A 19,379-nucleotide genomic window follows, 5' to 3' on the forward strand; every position below is an offset into this window, starting at 1 on the left:
ATGCAGTGTCCTCCCTGTGCTGAGGGTTAAACTGTGCTCTGTCATGCAATGCCTGTGTGGGGTTTTCCATTTGTCATTGATGTCATGTTCATGTCAACAAGTTTTGGGTTTTAGATTTTTCGGTTACAGATTCTCAACCTTTACAATAATACACACAAGAAATGCAGTTTGCATCTGCCTCTAACTGTACGAGAATGGTTGCAAGCTTAATCATCATTATATGTTTTGCAAATGCCAGTTGTCTTTGTAATTAAGAAATTCCAATTAGTTTGGAAAAGAGGAACTCAAGCTCCACCCCCCTTCACAGGGTTTCTAGGTGCTCTCTGCTCACTGCTGACATCTAGGGTAGCACAGTAATAGCTAGTTTTCAAAGGCTGACGAAGCCACTCCGTTTCTTCCTAGTTTCTAAAGGAGTAGATATTATGGGTAACTATGTTTATAAATAAAATTTTAGAGGCTGGAGAGCTGCTTCAGAGGTTAAGAGAGCTCACGGCTCTACTAGAGGACCCATGTCAAAAGCTCACAGCCATCTATAACCCAAGCTCCAGAACATCTGGCGCCCTCTTCTGGCCATCCCAGGGACCTGCGCACACCTGGCATGCCTACAGACGTGTTCATTTTAGAAAACCAAATGTCTGCCTGTTAGACCAAGTCATTTGCTGTTGTGTTATGTGTTGCTTTTTCCGTAGCTATGAAAGTAACTGTAGAAAGTTCTGGCTGTGAGTTTTCTTCGGCGGTCTTGAAAATCCTTTCGGGTCAGCACAGGGGCTATTCTCGGGCCCTTTAAAGCCTGCCGGTTTCCTTTTCAGCTTTGAGGCTCTGCTGTCCTCTGGTGTCTCTGTGTGGCTCTTCTCTTAGTAAAAATATCCAAAGAATGCAAAGATAACACACTCTAAGTAAGACAGCAAATACCAGTCCTTTGAGAACCCCTGCAATGCCAGACGCGTTCTGATTAGAAGTTTTCATTATCCTGAATTTCTTGTTTTTAACTTTTTTTTTTTCAATGCAGTTTATTCAGGAACCTTGAACAATCCTCGGACCCTGGGGAAAGCCAGCCTACAGCTTAAATAGCCTCTGGGTAGCCAGCCCCAGCATGCCACATGGGCAATGCAGATAGGTCCACATACATGGAAGCAAGCCAGATCCTCAGCCTTAGCCAAATGTGGAATTGTTCGTGACAGAGAGCACTCACCATCGGGAAGGTGGAAGGCAGAAACCAGCTCCATCTTTAAGGCGCGGCATTACGCAGCTCACTACAGTTCCCCCTTTTTGTTTTAGATGCATCAGGCAAGAGTAGAGGTCTGATCTCTGATATTAGAAATAAATTGGGACTTTGTACCGATGTTCATTTAGGTGTCATCCACCCAAAGAGCATCAGACCCGACCGATACCTTTTTCTCAGAGGCGGGACCTGGGGCATCAACCCGCATGCAATCAGACATGCTCTTCTCTGGGTCAAAAGCGGCTGACCCTGAGTGCAGTGCTTAGCCTCGCATCCTGAGCGTATCATTTTAGCTTTTTATGGTAGCCAACCATGCTTGGGGAGAATGTCCTGCTTCAATGGCTGTAAAGGCCTGAATGATCAAGGCTGCATCACACTGTTGTGAGACTCTAATCTTGCATATATACCACAGGCAATTGATTCTTTGTGAATTTCACATCATACTCCCCAATCCCACTCATCTTCTGGTCCCTCAGTATCCACCCTCCACCCTTGCAAACCACCCCTCCCAAAAAAAAAATAGAAAAGAAAAGAAAATCATGAAAGAAAAAAAATATTGTCATGGAAGCTGTAGTGTGGCACACAGCACACCATTCTGTCCACACATCTTTCCTTGCAAATGTTTGTTGCAAGGAATCCTTGGTCTGTTTCAAGGCCTCTGGCTTCTGCTACACTGTCTATACTGGATCTTGACTGGGACTCCTCTCAGATATCCTGTTGTTGCCCTGTGTCATTGAGATCCTTCCTTGGTCTTCCATCTCTCCATTGCATACTCTTAGCTTTCCCATCTCTCCATCACACATTTGTCCATCACAGTGGCACCTGTGCAAGTGCTTAATTTTCTTTCTTCTGGCCTCCCCAGGCTGGTGTGGCTGGGGTAGGCACTTGGGTGTCTTTCTTCTAGCCTACGCCCATACTGAATTTCTTATCAGAAGAAACCCTAGAGGCCAAGAAGAGAAAAGAAAAGGTAATGGACTAACACTAGAATGCTTTCTCCTCCTTGTATTCCCCAAGAAAGAAAGGACCAGACTTCCCCTCTCATTTGCTCCAAGCTGGCCTCCTTGATACTGAGCATCTATCTCTTTTGCTCTCATCGGTCTCACACAGCAGAACTGTGCCAGGTGTGACAGTGGCCTGATGGACGAAACAGACAGAGTCACCTGGGAATCCCTCGAAAGGGCAGAATGAAGCACGCTGAACTGCCATCCACAAGCTAGGAAGAGGTGACCTCTGGCAAAGTGAAATAATTCCTAAGTTTTCTGTGCAGCTATGTGCTGCCTGAGTTCACTCTGGGCACTGCAGTTATAGGGCTGGTTTTTGAGTTTTCAAAAACTCCTTGCACTTTTGCCCAGTGTCTTTGCAGAAGGGCCAGAGTTCTGCATGGGAGTTTTGTCTTCACACTGTAAATGAGAAAGTCAACGTAATTACCATTCTTTTTGCTCTGTGGGTAAGCTTGTAGGTTTGCTTAGCTTTGGCTCCCTTTGAGTGTTTTCTTTCTTCCCTGTAGTCTGAATGTGACTTCATGAGGCAGGCTTCTCAGTGCTTCTAGTTGGCTTTCTTTTACTGCTACTGCAGTTTGAATCTGAAATGTTCTCCTGTGCGCTAATAATTTGAACACCTTTTCTCCTATCCCCTCTTTTTTCCCCCCAATTATCATTTAAAGAATTCTTGTGGTGGTTTAAATAAGAGGGGCCTCCACAGACTCATATATTTGAATTCTTAGTCACAGGGGAGTGACATTACTTGAGAAAGATTAAAAGGTATGGCCTTGTTGGAGTGCCTGTGGCCCTTGTGGAAAAAAAGTGTGTCAATGGGAGCAGACTTTGAGACTTCAAAGCCCAAGCCAGGCCTAGTGACTCACTCTCTTCTTTTCCAGCTGCCTGTGGATCCAGATGTAGAACTCTGAAACTGACTGGAATCTCTGCGATGCATTTCAAGATATAGCAAGGGCTTTGCAAGGAAACCAGCAGCTCAGGAAGTACAAAGTAATAGCAAGAATTGACAGATGTGATTACATGAAACTAAAAATCTTCTCAGAGCAAGGGAAGACATCAGCAGAGAGAAGCAACAGCTGGATGAATGGGAGTGCATCTTCTCAACTGCACATCTGGCAGGGGATTTGTATCTAGACTACATGAAGAAGCTTAAGGTCTCAACCCCAAGTGGCAGGGGAGACAGCTCAGTTGGTAAGTGTTTGTACAGCAAGCACAAGGACCTCAAGTAGATCCCCCAAAACCATGTAAAACTCTCCAGGCATATGAGTCTCTGGGAAGTTCCCTGTGTTCAAATTTTCTTGTTCTATTGCTCTCCTTGTGGAGACCCTGTCCTCTCCAGCTCTTACTATTTCCCAGTTCTTACATAAAATTCCATTCACTCTGCCGAACAGTTGCCCATCAGGCTCAGCATCTGCTTTGATAGTCTGTAGGGCAGAGGCTTTCAGAGGCCCTCTGTGGTAGGTTCCTAGGTTGTTTCCTGTTTTCTTCTTCTTCTGATGTCCATCCTCTTTGCCTTTCCAGATGGGGATTGGACATTTTAGTTAGAGTCCTCTCTCTTGATTCGTTTCTTTAGATGCACAGGTTTTAGTGGGTTTGTCCTATGTTGTATGTCTATATGAGTGAGTATATACCATGTGTGTCTTTTTGCTTCTGGGACAACTCACTCAGGATGATCCTTTCCAGATCCCACCATTTACCTGCAAATTTCATGATTTCCTTATTTTTCATTGCTGAGTAATATTCCATTGTGTAGATGTACCACATTTTCTGCATCCATTCTTCAGTTGAGGGGCATCTGGGTTGTTTCCAGCTTCTGGCTATTACAAATAAAGCTGCTACAAACATGGTTGAGCAACCAAGGACTATTCATAGAGATAACCCAGAACCCCTGCACAGATGTAGCCCAGGGCAGTTCAGAGTCCAATTGGGTTACATAGTAATGTGAAGAGGGACTGCCTCTGACATGAACTGACTGGCCTGCTCTTTAGTCACCTCCTCCTGAGGGGGAGCAGCCTTACCAGGCCATAGTAGAGGACAATGCAGCCACTTTTGATGTGAACTGATGGACTAAGATCAGAAAGGAGAGGAGAACCTCCCCTATCAGTGGAATTGGGGAGTGGCATGCATGCAGAGGGAGGAGGGAGGGTGGAATTGGGAGGGGAGGAGGGAGGGGCTTATGGGGGGATGCAGAATGAATAAAGTGTAATTGATGAAAAATTTTTTAAAAAAGGGAAAAAATAATTTAAGAACCTTAAATGACTTTCAAAAGTGGAGGAAAACATGGAGTTAGTCAATTGGCATGGAGCACGTCTCGCCCCTGGGGGCAATGGTCCCCTGAACCTACTCAGACCTCGGACACCACCACTGCTAGTTCTAGAACTGATGCAGGATGTTCCAATGAGGGGGTTAAGGCTTCTCATAATATTTCCTATAAGCCCACACCTGTTTGTTTATATCCCCCATTTCTATTCATTATTAGCCAGATAAAGCCAAGTAATTGTGGTAATGATACTTGCTTTTTTGCCCAATGCTGAAATGCTAGTAAATTTACTAGCTGGTTACTCGCATGCCTCACTGGGTGCCTGTGCCCGTTGATGCCCCTCACGCTATGACTCTCTTCAGACAGAAAAGGGATCTTGGAATTACAGCCGCCATTGTTACTGACATCTCATTGGCAGCTGTTGGAGCTACCACTGTGGCATTAGCCAGGAGTCATACTGCGCAGACTGCTCAGACCCTGAATAACCTTTTAGCCAATGTAGCTCATGCCTTAGATGTACAAAAAGGAATTAATGCTCAATTAAAAGGAGGCTTGATGGTGTTCAATCAGAGGATTGACCTCGTGCAGGAGCAAATTGATACCCTATGGCAAATCGCTCAACTTGGCTGTCAATGAAAGTATGCTGGACTTTGAGTCACTAGCATACAACATGAGAATTTTCCCTGTGCTGCAAATCTGTCTAAACAATTGTCTAGCTATATTTTAGGTAATTGGACTGGAGAATTCGATACGACGATGGAGCAGCTGAGAGTGGCAATTGTCACGGTAAATTCTACCAGAGTGGACACAGGACTAGCCACAGGATTATCATCATGGATTGCTGCAGCCATGAATCATCTGAAGGAATGGGCGGGCATGCAAGCGTTAGCAGGCCTTCTGGTGTTGGTCTCCTTGGTTTGCCTGTGGTGTATATGCAAGATTAGAGTCTCACAACAGCGTAATGCAGCCATGACCATTCAGGCCTTTACAGCCATTGAAGCAGGACAGTCTCCCCAAGCATGGTTGGCTACCATAAAAAGCTAAAATGTTACGCTCAGGATGCGAGGCTAAGCACTGCACTCAGGGTCAGCCGCTTTTGACCCAGAGAAGAGCATGTCTGATTGCATGCGGGTTGATGCCCCAGGTCCCGCCTCTGAGAAAAAGGTATCGGTCGGGTCTGATGCTCTTTGGGTGGATGACACCTAAATGAACATCAGTACAAAGTCCCAATTTATTTCTAATATCAGAGATCAGACCTCTACTCTTGCCTGATGCATCTAAAACAAAAAGGGGGAACTGTAGAGAGCTGTGTAATGCCGCGCCTTAAAGATGGAGCTGGTTTCTGCCTTCCACCTTCCCGATGGTGAGTGCTCTCTGTCATGAACAACTCCACATTTGGCTAAGGCTGAGGATCTGGCTTGCTTCCATGTACTTGGACCTATCTGCATTGCCCATGTGGCATGCTGGGGCTGGCTACCCAGAGGCTATTTAAGCTGTGGGCTGGCTTTCCCCAGGGTCAGATGATTGTTCAAGGTTCCTGAATAAACTGCATTGAAAAAAAAAAAAAAACTCTCCAGGCATGGTGGAATACATTTGCAACACCAGTTCAGGGAAGGGGGCTCACCAGCCAGCCAACCTAGTTCATTAGCAAGCCCAGGCCAGTGAGAGACTCTACATCCAAAGTCAAGGTAGACAGCAGCCAAGGAATGAAAGCAGAGGTGGACCTGTGTTTTCCAGTTATAAGCTCACACATATGTACCTACATACATGTGCAACTCCACATATGTGAACACACACACATACACATATACACTTTCATATACATATGCGCACTCACACACACAAAATACCACCTCAAATCAATAAACAGACAACTGAACAGAAGACTCCCAAAGGAAAATAAAAATATTGAATTGTAAATTCCTACGCTTACTTACCAGGCCAAAGTCACATGATATGGCTTTAAGAAATTAAATCAGGCCAGGCTGGAGGAGCCATGGCACAACTGAGGCTGTGACAATTTTATTGAGAGCAATCAGACTTTTTGTACCTTTACCAGAAACAGGCAATTGTCAGGATCAATACAAGTTATAGTTGCCAGGACAGAAAGATGTTCACAAGCTATCCAGAGTAATGTCTAAGACCACACAAGTTGTCCTGCCAAGTTTCCATGCTTCCTTGACCACTGAGGGAACCCACAGAGAGATACAAAGTGGCCTGAATGTGTCACTGCCTGACAGAGGGCATCAGTCTCTCAGGAACTGGAAGGTATTGTGGACTCTAACCTGAAAAACCTATGACACAAGCCTCTCAAGGCAGCTAGGCCAGGACAACTCTATGATTCCCTGCACTGAATAACATGAAAAATGATCAAAATCCCCAGTAATCAAGAAAATGCTGCTTTAAGACTCCATCTCACGGCAATGGGAAGGGTTATTACTGAGAAAACAAAGGACAGTGGGTGCTGTGAGGCTGTGGACCGCAGAGAACCCTTACCCATTGCTGGTGGGAGTGTAAACTGGAGCAGCAACTACACAAATGGGTGTGGAGATTCCTCAAACTAAAAATAGAGCTGCCATATGACCCAGCTATACCATTTGTGGGAGCTGACCGGCAGAATTCAAGTCAGTAGACCTAGGTGTTTGCAGATCCAGCTAGCTTCAGCACGATTCACAACAGCTAATACAGTAAACGCCCTCAATGACCATCTGTAGACCAATATGTTCTTTAATTTGGTATCTATAACCAATGAGGTTTTATTCAGATTTAAAAAAAAATGTAATCAGGACATTTTCAGGAAAGCGAATGAACTAGAAACTGTGGTTTAAATAAAATAACCCAGACACTGGAAGACAAGCAGTGTGTGTTTTCTCCCTCATATGGACTCACATTTCAGGTGACAAGAAAGGGGCTGTGTGGAGGAAGGATTTCTAAAGGTGGGGGTGCAGAAATGAGAGAGTATTGGGAGGGAAATACTCTCCTATACATGGACTTTTCATTGAAACACACATACACACACACACACACACACACACGAAAGCCAAGGGGGATTATTGCAAGGATGAATGAAGTTAGCCAAAGCAAGGCACAGTGAAAAATGCCACAACAAAGACAATATTATATACCCTGACCAAAAATGTTAACTGAGAAAGTGAATAAAAACATGGCTAAAAGAAAATAAAATATTTGAGGAAGCGCTAAATCAGTTTTCTCCACATGAAATGGCCAAAGGACAAGAGTCATCCTGTTGCGAGACTCCACATTGCGTTAACAAATAGTTCGAATAGTCTGTGTGGAAAGAGGCAAAAACTGGTGCATATTTGAAGCAGCTGCCTGCGCTGGGCCAGGAGAGCACTCAGTCTGTTCATTCAGGAGACCTGAAGCTTAACCCCTGTGTTAAGCTACAAGCAGTTGATAAGTTTGTTAAGTTGTAGCTAGTATGTCTCACTGCAGCTCTATCTGCATATGTGTGTGCTCTGATCACACTTTGGTTAGGTTCTAGAACCCACTGTATTTCCAGGAAGAGACCTGTTATAACATGTTTGTCTTTCAAGTTTTGTTTTGGTATCATAACTTCTGCTTGACATTATTGGCTTAAAGGGTTTTGCTTTTTTTTTTTACAATGTTAGTAATGATTCAGTGAACATATTTCAAAACCTGAAACTAAATTGCTAACAAACTGGAAATATTATTTCCTCTTTTGTAATCAAACATGAGTAAAACAGCCCAGTAACAAGCTTTTCTTTCTTAAATTGGAAAAAAAGATAGCTAGCCATTTGTATTTATACATTCTACACACACTAATTCAACAAAATCACAAATAAAAAAATGATTTTTAAAATTGTCATTGGGTCTATGAGATTTCTCAGTGGGTAAAGGTGTCTGTCGACAAGCCTGATGACCTGAGTTCAATCCCTGGAGCCCATAGAGTGGAAGGAGAGAATCCAGTCCTGAAAATCATCCTCTGACCTCCACACATGTACTGTGGTGTGTGTATACCCACACACCCACACATAAATACTAAATAAATAACTCTAAAACATTTAAAAACCTATAATTACATGTGATATGAACATGTACAGATTTTTTTAGTCAATATTTCTTGAACAGCATAGCACAGAACACCTTTCACACAGTTTCTCCATTGTGTTATATTTTATCTGGAATTTTATATTTTAAATGAGGAAGCCTGTAATGAGAATGATGACATTCTGTGTAAGGGACTTGACCAAGCACAGACTCTGCTATCTGCCAGAGGCCTGGAACCAAAACACAAAGTAACAGGGGCAGACTAAGCTTACAAAATAATCTAACCTTTGAGAGGAAAATGAGATTATATTTTAATGAGAACCATAGTTTTAATCATGCAGCAAGCAAAAGACCATATTTAATGCTGATAGTACTCCTGTGAGCTACAGTTTGTTTCCCAGTGCACCTTCATCTGTTGTGTAAGACAGAGGGCATTTTATTCCAGGTCTCCAGAGCTCCAAAGCTGTCTGCTTTGTTTGTGGCAGAGCTGAGGGAGCAGTAACATAGAACATAGCACAAGAGAACTGGATATGCAGGTTAAAATGGCTGCCTTAACACTTCCTGATAGATGATAGCTGTAGCTTTGGTAAAGTGTGTAGAGGAAATGATTTGGTTTAGACATGTAGTCTACACTGTTTTTACAACTATGAGGGGAAAAGCTACCAATTTCATATTTGCCTTCATGGCCAGAAGGACAGAACCTATCTCCAATGATTAAGGTTCTGGCATTTCACCTGCAAATCTAAGATGTTCCTATTTTATTTGGGGGAAGTTTTATGGTTTATTTTTTTAATGATTGGGTTTCAAAACTGGCTTCTTATTGTAGAAACTAGCTATGATCTGAAGTTCTGTCCTCCCTTAACCAAAGTCACAATTCTTTACAAATTCTGGAAGACCTGAGTGTCTGTTATACATTTAGATTAAACATATTGCAGTTTCCTATCTGTTACTGTGATTAAAACACTGACTAAAAAGTGTAGAGGAGGAAGGGGTTTCCTTCCATTTCTGTCACGGAGGGAAGTCAGAGCAGCAGGAGCATGAAGCAGAAATCATGGAGGAACACTGTTTTCTAGCTCACTTGCAGGGCCATGCCTAACTAGTTTTCTTATGCTCCAGGACCAAATGCCTAGGGGATGGTGCCACCCACCATTGGGCTGGGCTCTTCTACATCAACAAACAACCAAGAAAATCCCCTACAGACATGCCCATAGGCCAATGTGATCTGGGCAATCCTCCCAGTTAGGACTCCCATCTGAATGAATCTAGGCCTTTTCACATTGGCAGTTAATGCTCTGGGTGACAGTCTTCGACAGTGAAGGGCTGAAACTAGCACTTGTTTCCTGGGGACTTACACAAGGGCATCAGGGCTGTGTTTCCCAGGGTTTGCCCGGGCCTGTGTGGACTCAGCACTGAGGCTGAGGCTGGAACAGGTGGAATGCAGTCACCAAACTATCTGCATGGTGTTCCCCTGCACTCTCCATCTCACATCGCCTCTCTACAACATGCCTGGCCCTTGTAGAATTTCCTCATAAACTTGTGGGGTGGTCTCATCTGTCAGTCTTGCAACAAGACCAAGCCAATGGTCAGAGAAGGTAGTTTGGGATGGAGACAAGATATTTGGTTTAAACATGGGTGAATACCAACACTGATAAAGGAGATCAAGTAGTATACACAGTAAGAACTTGGCAATAAGGGAGAAGAAACATTAGCATCAGTAACAAACTCAAAACATTGGGAGCAGAGGGTACTGCAGTGATCGTTCCAATTTCCACCTGCATAATTCCAAGCCTAATACTGTTGGCTTGTATATGTGTGTGTTTGTGTGTGTGTGTGTGTGTGTGTGTCTGTGTATAAAACAGACACTTAGGTATATATATTGTAAGGAAAATACATGAACAAATACGTGTAAAAATCACTAGAGTAAAACTCAATACAATTAACCTCCAAATTAATGGGAAAGGAATGAAAAGGGGAAAATAGTACATGAATAAATACCAAAAAGATATAAAAACAAAGCATAAACTGGTGAAAGCAGGAGGATGAATAGTCAGTATTAGGCATTTACTTCTTTGCATCTTTCTTCTCAAAAGAAAAAACTTCTAGTTTTGTTGACTCCCCTCAATTAATGCATAGAATTTATTTCACTGATTTCTGATAGTATTTACAGTATTTCATATTTTCTAACTTATTTTCCCCTAGGCTAAGTCATGTGCTCAGCCCCAGGAAACCATTCCATCTTTTCTAGTGTAATTGAGTAAAAGCGAACATTTCCCTTTAAATACTCTACAGAAATCCCTAGCATTTGTTGGTGATGTAGCACATGAGATGTGTGAACAGACACATTGGTATATGTATTCAGATTGCTGTCCTATTATCAAATAGAACTCTACTGTGAAGGGCCACACATTCGTCTTTGCCTTGGCTGTCATTCAGAACACATGAGTGACTGACAACAATGGTCTATTTTTCCCTCCTGCTGCCTTCCCCTGAGAGTTCTGTAATTCTCACATTCTCAATTTGAGGGTCACAGGACAGAGGTGTCATAAGACACTTTCCCACAGGGAACCAGATGATGCTGCAATCAACGGCATTTCTCTGGGAGTCTTCACCCTTCCCACAAAGACTCCATGGAAACAGCTGACAGAGACCCATTTAGATGGCCCCTTCAACATGGCTCCTATTTTTCTTGCTTTAGCCATCAGAACATGAATGAACCTGTAGCAAAAGAACTAAATTTATTCAGATTAGATTCTGTCAGATGGAATCCATTTAAGATTCGCCGACTATTCCTAAAATGGAGATAAAGAGGGAAGGGAGGTGTCAGAATGGAGGAGGACTTCAGGAGTGAAGCAGTCTGTGACTTCCCGACCCACCCACCAATTCAGCTAAATGTCTCAAGTCTTCTTACTTATGCTGTCGAGGATTGTCATCAAGAGCCTGTGGACCATGACGTTAACGTAGGCTGTGCCTCTCACAGTTGTTTTCTGTTTTCTCCATGCATCCACCAAAAGAGACCACAGTTTGGTACATGTTGTAGATCCATCACTATGTGACCAAGCTTCCTTTCTCTGCTGGGAAAAGGAGAATACTGACAAGAAGCTTCAGGGCCACAACTGTGAGGAAAGTAGTGAATGAGAGGAGGGAAGAGTCCAAAGGCAAAATGTCAGCCTATTTGTTAGTTGGCCTCAGCCTGAGCACTCCTTTCTCCTCAGCTCTATGCCAGCTTCCCCCCACTCACACTGTACCTAGCCCTCCCTTTAGCTTATATAGTTAAGTGTAACCTGCCCTTTCACTTAATAGGTAACATCTGATGGTGCCCTCTAATTCTCCTAACAACGTAGACAGCTGTAACAACAGGCTCTGGTGCTTTGTATGTGACTGTCAACCATCTTAATCCCCAAGATCTGCTTGCTGTCTTTTACAAGCATACACTAATGTACCCCAGGCATTGCTGTGTAACCTTGCCTCCCTGATTGGCTGAATAAAAGGCCTACACATGGGCAGGGCAGAGTTAGGAATGGACCTAAGGTCTGTGTGCTTTGGGGACGGAAAGACAGAGAAGGAAAAAGGAAGGGGCAGAAGGAGAGCCACCGTGGGATCAGTAAAGAATCATGTGGGCTGGCAGAGGTGAGAATGGCATGAAGCGAAGCAGCATGGAGGTGAAGAGCGTGTGCAAATGTTTATGGAGATACTGGATGGGAAATACAGACAGGAATAATTAAAGCAAACGTCATGGGCTGTTTGGCTGAGAGATAACAAGGTAATTGTTTGCCCAGTCCCAGGTAAAATAAGGCTTGTTTAAATACAACAGGTATCTGTGTCTTTTATTTGATCTGGTATTGGCTTAATAATAACCACTGTAATAATCATAGGCTTTTAATAATAAAAATTATTAGCCATTTTTATTTATTTCTTACAATAGAAAGCTTTTAAAATTTTTTCTTTCTATTTATTCTTCTCTCATATATAACATCCCAACTGCAGTTTCCTCTCACTCCCCTCCTCCATCCTCTCTCCCCATCTCTATATTTCCTTGGATCCACCCTCCCCTTCACCTCCCCTCAGAAAAGATCAGGCCTTCCAAGGACATCATCCAAATATGGAATAAGAAGCTACAATATTCTCACATCGAGGCTGGAGAGGCAACCCAGTAGGAGGAAGGGTCCCAAAGGCAGGCAAAGAGTCAGAGACAGCCCCTGATCCCCCTGTTAGGAGTCCCACAAGAACACTAAGATACACAGCCATTATCATACATAAACCTAGGTCAGACCCCCACAGGTTCCCTGATCTCTGTGAGCACACTTGAGTCTCAATCAGTTGATTCTGTGGGCCATGATCTTGTGCAAAGCCTCCTCAATCACTAGCACACATGTGACATGTACACACATACAAGTTCCAGCATGGATTTGGAAGGGGTCTCCTGAGGCCCCACCCTTAGCTGAGGAGCTATGATTAGCAGTTGGGGCAGGAGTGTGACCACTGGTAGGTCCCCACAGGATTGTGACTACTCACTGGTAGGTCCACACGTCAGTGGGAGAACCCACCCACACTGCTACATGTGTACAACAGTAATTGGACTCTGGATTTTAAAAATAAAATATAAAATAGGACATAAAGTTGGGGAAAAGATGTGATGGGCAGGGTGGGGATAACTGGGGAGCAAGAGCTGGGGTGGTTATGAACAAGATCATTGTATACATATATGAATTTTTCAAAGAACATGACTGCCTAAACATGAGCTGAACAAAGAAAACACCAGTAGAAATGTGAACATGAATAAGAGAAAAAGCATGAGACCTCAGCCATTCACATAGAATGAAAGTTAGAAATGCTGAAGGATGAGAAGGAGACTTTCCCAGTGAAGGCCACACTAACTGGTTATCCAATACAAAATGGTTATACCCCAAAACACACATATATGTAAATAACATTAAATAGACTGAGAAGGTTTTTATGTACTTATTTATGTATTTAGGAATATATATATATGTATAAACATATATGTGTATAACAACAATTAATGAATTTGCAAGAGAGCAAGAAGTTTATGGGAGGGCTGGAGGAAGGAAAGTGAAAGTGAATGTGGTGTGATTAAATCATAATCTCAAAAAATAAAAGGTAATTTTTTGAAGCTATATGTTAACAACATTATGAAGGAATTAATAAGTGAATAGTATAGTTGTTGTTCCCAGACCTAATAAATAAAAGTTTCTAGGAAAAAATATTAACAACAAGGTATTGGGTTGTGCACAATGCTGTTTGAAGTTATGATTAAAAAATATTTCTCTCTCTCTCCGTGTGTGTGTGTGTGTGTGTGTGTGTGTGTACTCATGACTTTCTATTATGACTTTCTACCACATCACTAGGCAGGTCCATGCCCCCACGAAAATAACTCCCAGAGAACTTGGTAAATAGTGTTAACTAATTTTCCTAGGAGGAGCTGGAAACAGACCATAAAACTCATACTGTGATCAGAAGCAACAGTGTGGCCGACACACTGCTCACCTCACAGCTGCCCGTATGTCACATGTTACTAACTAGCACTGCTGCTGGGCATCTGCCTATTCGTATTCAGCTGTGAACTACATGTGCTCCAAATCTGCTGGACTTTAACCAGTGTTTTACCTGAACTACTTCAGCATGACCACAGTATGAAAATACCTTTCCCTGACGGTTCTTTCCTGAGACATTACCAAGGTAATCTTGTTTCTTTTTAAAGTTGACTTAATAAACATATAAGGACTAGGTAGACTGAGTTGTTTCTTGTTGCTGCAGCAAAATCCCTGGCCTAAGCAAACTGCAAATGAAGGCATTCAACTCTCGCTTGCCCGTCCAGGGCATCACTCCACCAAGATGGAGCTGTCACAGCAGCAGGGGCAGAGAACCCACTGCCAGTCAGGGGGGCATGCAAGCAGGGTAGGGAGTCTCATACCCTCACTCAGGAAGGAACACAAACAGGGACTCAGGAGCACGCATGGGTTACACACATGGGTTACACACCTGGGTTACACACCTGGGTTACACACATGGGTTACACACCTGGGTTACACACATGGGTTACCCCCAAAACACACACACCAGTGTGATCCACTTCTAAAGAGTACATACGTACACACACACTCACACATCGTCTCTAAGAGCATTATGTAACTATTTTGAAACCATCTTAGGGTGCAAAGAAAAAAAACAAACATTATGTAACTATTTTGAAACCATCTTAGGGTGCAAAGAAAAAAAAAACAAGGGTGGTGCTATTCTAAGATTAAACAGTTGTTGGGCAGACATCTTCGCACCACCAGTGTTTGAGTGTGTGTGCATGCGCATGTGTGTGTGTAAGGTTATGGCTCTAACAGAGTCTTTTATAAATATTCTTATCAGTAATGCATATTGAAATCACTTCCTTTATTTACTTATTTGTTATTAATTGATTCATTGCTTCCTCATTTGGGGCCTTGCCAACTGACTCCATTTTGATTCTGACAAGCTTCAGAGTCTTGCAAATCAAAGAACCTCCAGACTGGAAGGCCTGTGTTTCAGAATCCCCAGGGAGATCACAGGAGTCAGGTAAAGCACAAAGCCAAAGGTGGCACAGCTCTGCGCTTTGCAGTCCCCTCGGGCCTCGGCGCTGGTCTGCTGGAAATGATCCGGTGCTGCGCTGGGATCTACCGACAACCGGAGAGCTGAAATGTCTCAAGACACATCCCCAAATTCAGAGGATGCCCACCCCACGCACTTGAGAAAGGAAGCAGGAAAAGGACAAATTGCAACAGCCACTGCACTTCCTTCATGCCTCACTCTTGGAACCAGCAGAAAGCAGCTTGCCTGGGAGAAGAGCCCTAGCAGAGGGAGAGATGCTTGCCTCAGCACAGACGCACCACAGAGGTAACCTTACTGCTTGCTCTCTCATTCCACGGCAGGTGCGAACAAGGCTCCTCACTTCCCTTTAGTGTTACTTGATGCACACTCCTAGGAGTGCTATGTTCCTTCTCCTGCCTCTCCCTAAGCTGTAGACAGTTCTTAGGCCTTAAGGTCAGAATTCTAAAAAAATGAAAAACAAAAACCAAAAACCACTTGGGGTGTTCTAGAGGCCTTTTGGATGGTATAGGATACTTCTTGGTTCTGACTCAAATTTGCCCTAGCCAGCAGTGATTATCAGTAGATAGTAGAGAGGCCTGTGTGCTGCTCCTGGGAGGAGTTCCAAGAAGCTGCCCTGGCCTCCCCACTCCGCCTGGAATGCAGTGTGCTACCACTTCTGGGTTTAGGCTCTGGGAAGAAAACAAGAGTCAGAGGCCACAGGCTGGGCAGTGTTGACGACACCTTTCTGCAGCCTCTTCTGAATGGGGGTCTGGAGGCAGCTTCATCTGGCCTCTGCTTTAGGAAGGACGCCTGAGTTCTCTATCTCCAGGCAGTCCTTCAGTCCAGCCGGAGAACAGTCAGCTGCTGGCGACTCACACTTCCTCACATCCTGGACCTTTCAAATGGTCTGTACTGAGTCTGAAACCCTTCCCTGAAATGATGTGTTTTGTTCTAGGGCGCTCAGTCTGTACGTGTGGCTTTGCATTTCCTCAGAAAGGGATAGCTTTCCCCAGCTTTTCTGCAAAAGGATTTATCGGGGGAGGGGGGGCACCATGGGCTCCGTGAATTCCAGAGGTCACAAGGCAGAAGCACAGGTGGTCATGATGGGCCTCGACTCCGCCGGCAAGACCACCATCCTGTACAAACTGAAAGGAAACCCACTGGTGGAGACCCTACCCACTGTAGGTTTCAATGTAGAGCCTCTTGAGGTTCCTGGACATGTGCCACTGATTCTCTGGGACATTGGGGGACAGACCCAGCTTAGGGCTACCTGGAAGGACTACCTGGAAGGCACTGACATCCTCGTGTATGTACTAGACAGCACAGATGAAGCCCGCTTGCCTGAGGCAGTAGCTGAGCTTACAGAAGTCTTGGAAGATCCCAACATGGCCAGCATCCCTTTCCTCGTACTGGCCAACAAGCAGGAGGTGCCTGATGCTCTACCATTGCTTGAAATCAGAAATAGGCTGGGCCTGGAGAGGTTCCAAGACCGTTCCTGGGAGCTCCAAGCCTGCAGTGCTCTCACGGGCCAGGGGCTGCAGGAAGCCCTACAGAGCTTATTGCACTTGCTGAGATCCTGCTGAAATGCAGTACACTGTGACTGCAGGCAGGAGCAGGCAGAATGGCTTACCCCTGCTGCTATGAATAGGAAGGGCCAACTGATCCTTTGGAAAGTGAAGCTCAATTTACCACACTAGAAATCATTCTTCTCTTGGACAGAATATTTTCTTCTCAGGACTTATGGCAGTTATGCTGAAAACCAAATGTTCTTCAAGGGAATATAATTAACCTCAAATATACTTCATGTAGCAGGGCCATACCAAGCAACAACGTAAGAAAGTTGGTGACATAATAATTGAGAATCAAATGTACAAACTAAAAGAGGTTTTAAAACTGTATCTGAGGGTCACCTGGACCTACTGCTGTCATCAGGAGCGATTCTCCTGCTGGCTTTTGGACAGGAGCCAGTATCACTCTCACAATATCTGGGCTGGCAGCAGAGAGGGGCCGGTCTGCTCCCACAATGTTATAGAAGTCCATGGAGCCCTGGAGCCTTCTAGAATTTATCCTACTCTCCAATTCTGTCCAACTCTTCCCTGCCCTACATCCATCTTATGTTGTAAAGATAAATAAATAAACTAGCACTCCACTTGTACCCCTTTTTTGTCTTTTGTAGCACACATCTTTTCTTAAAGATTAGAAAACCATGGCCTGGAAGATGGCTTAGCAGGTAATGCAGATGGCTGCTGAGTCTAAAGACCTGGGTCTGATCCCCAGAGGGAAATGATTCCTGCAAATTGTCCTTTGACCTCCACAATGTGCTGTGGTATACATGTTGCATGTATTTGTGTGTGTGTGTGTGTGTGTGTGTATGAGAGAGAGAGAGAGAGAGAGAGAGAGAGAGAGAGAGAGAGAGAGAGAGAATACAAGGGCAAGCATGTATCTCTCACCCCAAATGAATAAATATATTTTTAAATGTCTTCAACAGATCAACTTGGGATGTAGCTCAGTGCCTGGAATGCACATGGTTTCAGATTCTATCTCCAGCATTGGATTGGGGGTGCAGGAACTGTAAAGATCATTGGTACCTGCCTATAATCCCAATGTGTGGGAGTCAGAGATGTGAGGAATAGAAGTCCAGCAGGAGCTGCAAATAAAAGAACAAGAAGGAGGAGAAAATAGATGAGTTTATTTTAATGAAAAACATGTAGAGAGTAAGATTATATCACATGTGTGTCTCTGTGAGAGTATATCACGTTGTCTCTGTGAGGGTATCAAATCCCCTGGAGCTGGAGTTAACAGACAGTTGTAAGCTACCATGTGGGTGCTGGGAATTGAACCCAGGTCTTTTGGAAGAGCAGCCAGTGTTCTAAATGGCTGAGCCTCCTCTTCTATCCAGTCTTAAGACTGACAGTAACTTCAGTCACACATTATTTTCTCTCTCTCTCTCTCTCTCTCTCTCTCTCTCTCTCTCTCTCTCTGTGTGTGTGTGTGTGTGTGTGTGTGTGTGTGTGTGTGTGTGTGTGTGTGAAAAACAAAAATAAACCATTCTCTTTTGTGGAGGCCACACAGCACTGTGGAAGAGACAGTTGAAGCTCTGTGAGTTCCAGGTCAGCATGGTCTAGATAGTGAGGCCCTGAGAAAGAAACAGAGGGGGGTGATAAAGAAATCAAGGAAGAAAGAAGGAAGGAAGAAGGTCAGAAAGATGGCTTGGTGGTTAGAAACACTGGCTGCTCTTCCAGAGGATCCCTGTTCAATTCCCAGCACCTAGATGGCAGCTCACAACTTCCTGTAACTCTAGTTCCAGGGAATCTGACACTCTCACACAAACATACATGCAGGCAAAACACCAATGCATTTAAAATAAAAATAAATGATTTTTTTAAAGAAAGAAAGAACGAGAAAGAGAGAAATGGAAAAAGAAGGATTGATGAAGGAAGAAAGTGAAGAAACAAGACCCAACCAGCAAATAACTGTTCCCTATGGGTTAGGAGTTGTAGGTGAGTTGTGATCTGAAGATCCTGGTGACAGCAACAATTCTGTTTCACTACCACATGGGGACAGGAGGGACAGATGGGGTGTTGCTGTGATGTGTATTATAAAGGCACATTTGTGCGCCATATTGTGAAAAGGAGCCCAGTATGTGCATGTTATTAAAAGCTTGGCATCTACAAGTTAGAAACGGTTTCTTATTCTGAGTTAACCCCCTCCCAGGCCAAATGCTCCTGAAGGAGTACAAGTTAGATACTGTCAGAAGATAAGTAGGGTCAGCATTTTAGTAAGTGTCAGGGCCCAGACCTTACAGAATGGGGGAAGGGTACAAGAAATGGCAAGAGATACAAAAAGTCTCAGAAATGCTGGCCACCAGACCAGACAGGCAAAACAGACCTCTGGAGTGACTGATACCCACCTCGCCATCCCCTAACCATAAAGACTGTTGGTAGAGGGATGATGAAAAGCAGATTTTAGGGTGTTAAACAGCTTCCTTGTCTCTCTGAATAAAGTACTAATTGGCCTTTGTGGTGAGGGATCCACGAAGCTCCACATCTTGCTTGCAAAATGTGTTTCAGATCATTTTTCTACAGTGTAGTATCTTGTGAGTTTGGATCAAACTTTCCAAACTTTTTGTGTGACTCCCAAAAGCTTCAGTCCTATTGCAGAACACTGGAGTCCTGAGCTTTTCCACAACAAATAGCTTACATGCAGCCCTCGGGTGAGGAGACAGCCTTGTGTCCTATCCTGCTAACAGTCTACAGCTCCTGGGGTGGCACTGGTAAGACAGGCCCCAGAGCAAGCA

General features: G+C 44.0%; 1 protein-coding gene across 2 annotated transcripts; it reads left to right on the forward strand.

Moving 5' to 3' along the window:
* Positions 1 to 14,833: 14,833 nt before the first annotated feature.
* Positions 14,834 to 17,237, forward strand: Arl11 (ADP ribosylation factor like GTPase 11). Of its 2 annotated transcripts, none has more exons than XM_021657989.2 (2): positions 14,834 to 15,388; positions 16,038 to 17,237. In XM_021657989.2, the coding sequence occupies exons 1-2, from the start codon at positions 15,192 to 15,194 to the stop codon at positions 16,663 to 16,665; spliced, it is 825 nt and encodes a 274-aa protein (XP_021513664.2). In that variant the 5' UTR covers positions 14,834 to 15,191; the 3' UTR covers positions 16,666 to 17,237. The 2 variants fall into 2 exon arrangements, with proteins under 2 accessions (XP_021513664.2, XP_060247050.1); XM_060391067.1 differs by having other exon boundaries at positions 15,295 to 15,423.
* The last annotated feature ends 2,142 nt before the right edge of the window (positions 17,238 to 19,379 follow it).

This window comes from Meriones unguiculatus, chromosome 9 (genome assembly GCF_030254825.1).
Source record: "Meriones unguiculatus strain TT.TT164.6M chromosome 9, Bangor_MerUng_6.1, whole genome shotgun sequence".
Taxonomy (NCBI): Eukaryota; Metazoa; Chordata; class Mammalia; order Rodentia; family Muridae; genus Meriones; species Meriones unguiculatus.

Bases quoted from the DNA above. Each gene is read 5' to 3' on its own strand.
- Arl11 (XM_021657989.2), top strand. From the start codon at position 15,192: ATGTCTCAAGACACATCCCCAAATTCAGAGGATGCCCACCCCACGCAC. The intron at 15,389-16,037 runs GTAACCTTACTG...GTTTTGTTCTAG, and splicing joins AGCACAGACGCACCACAGAG to GGCGCTCAGTCTGTACGTGT.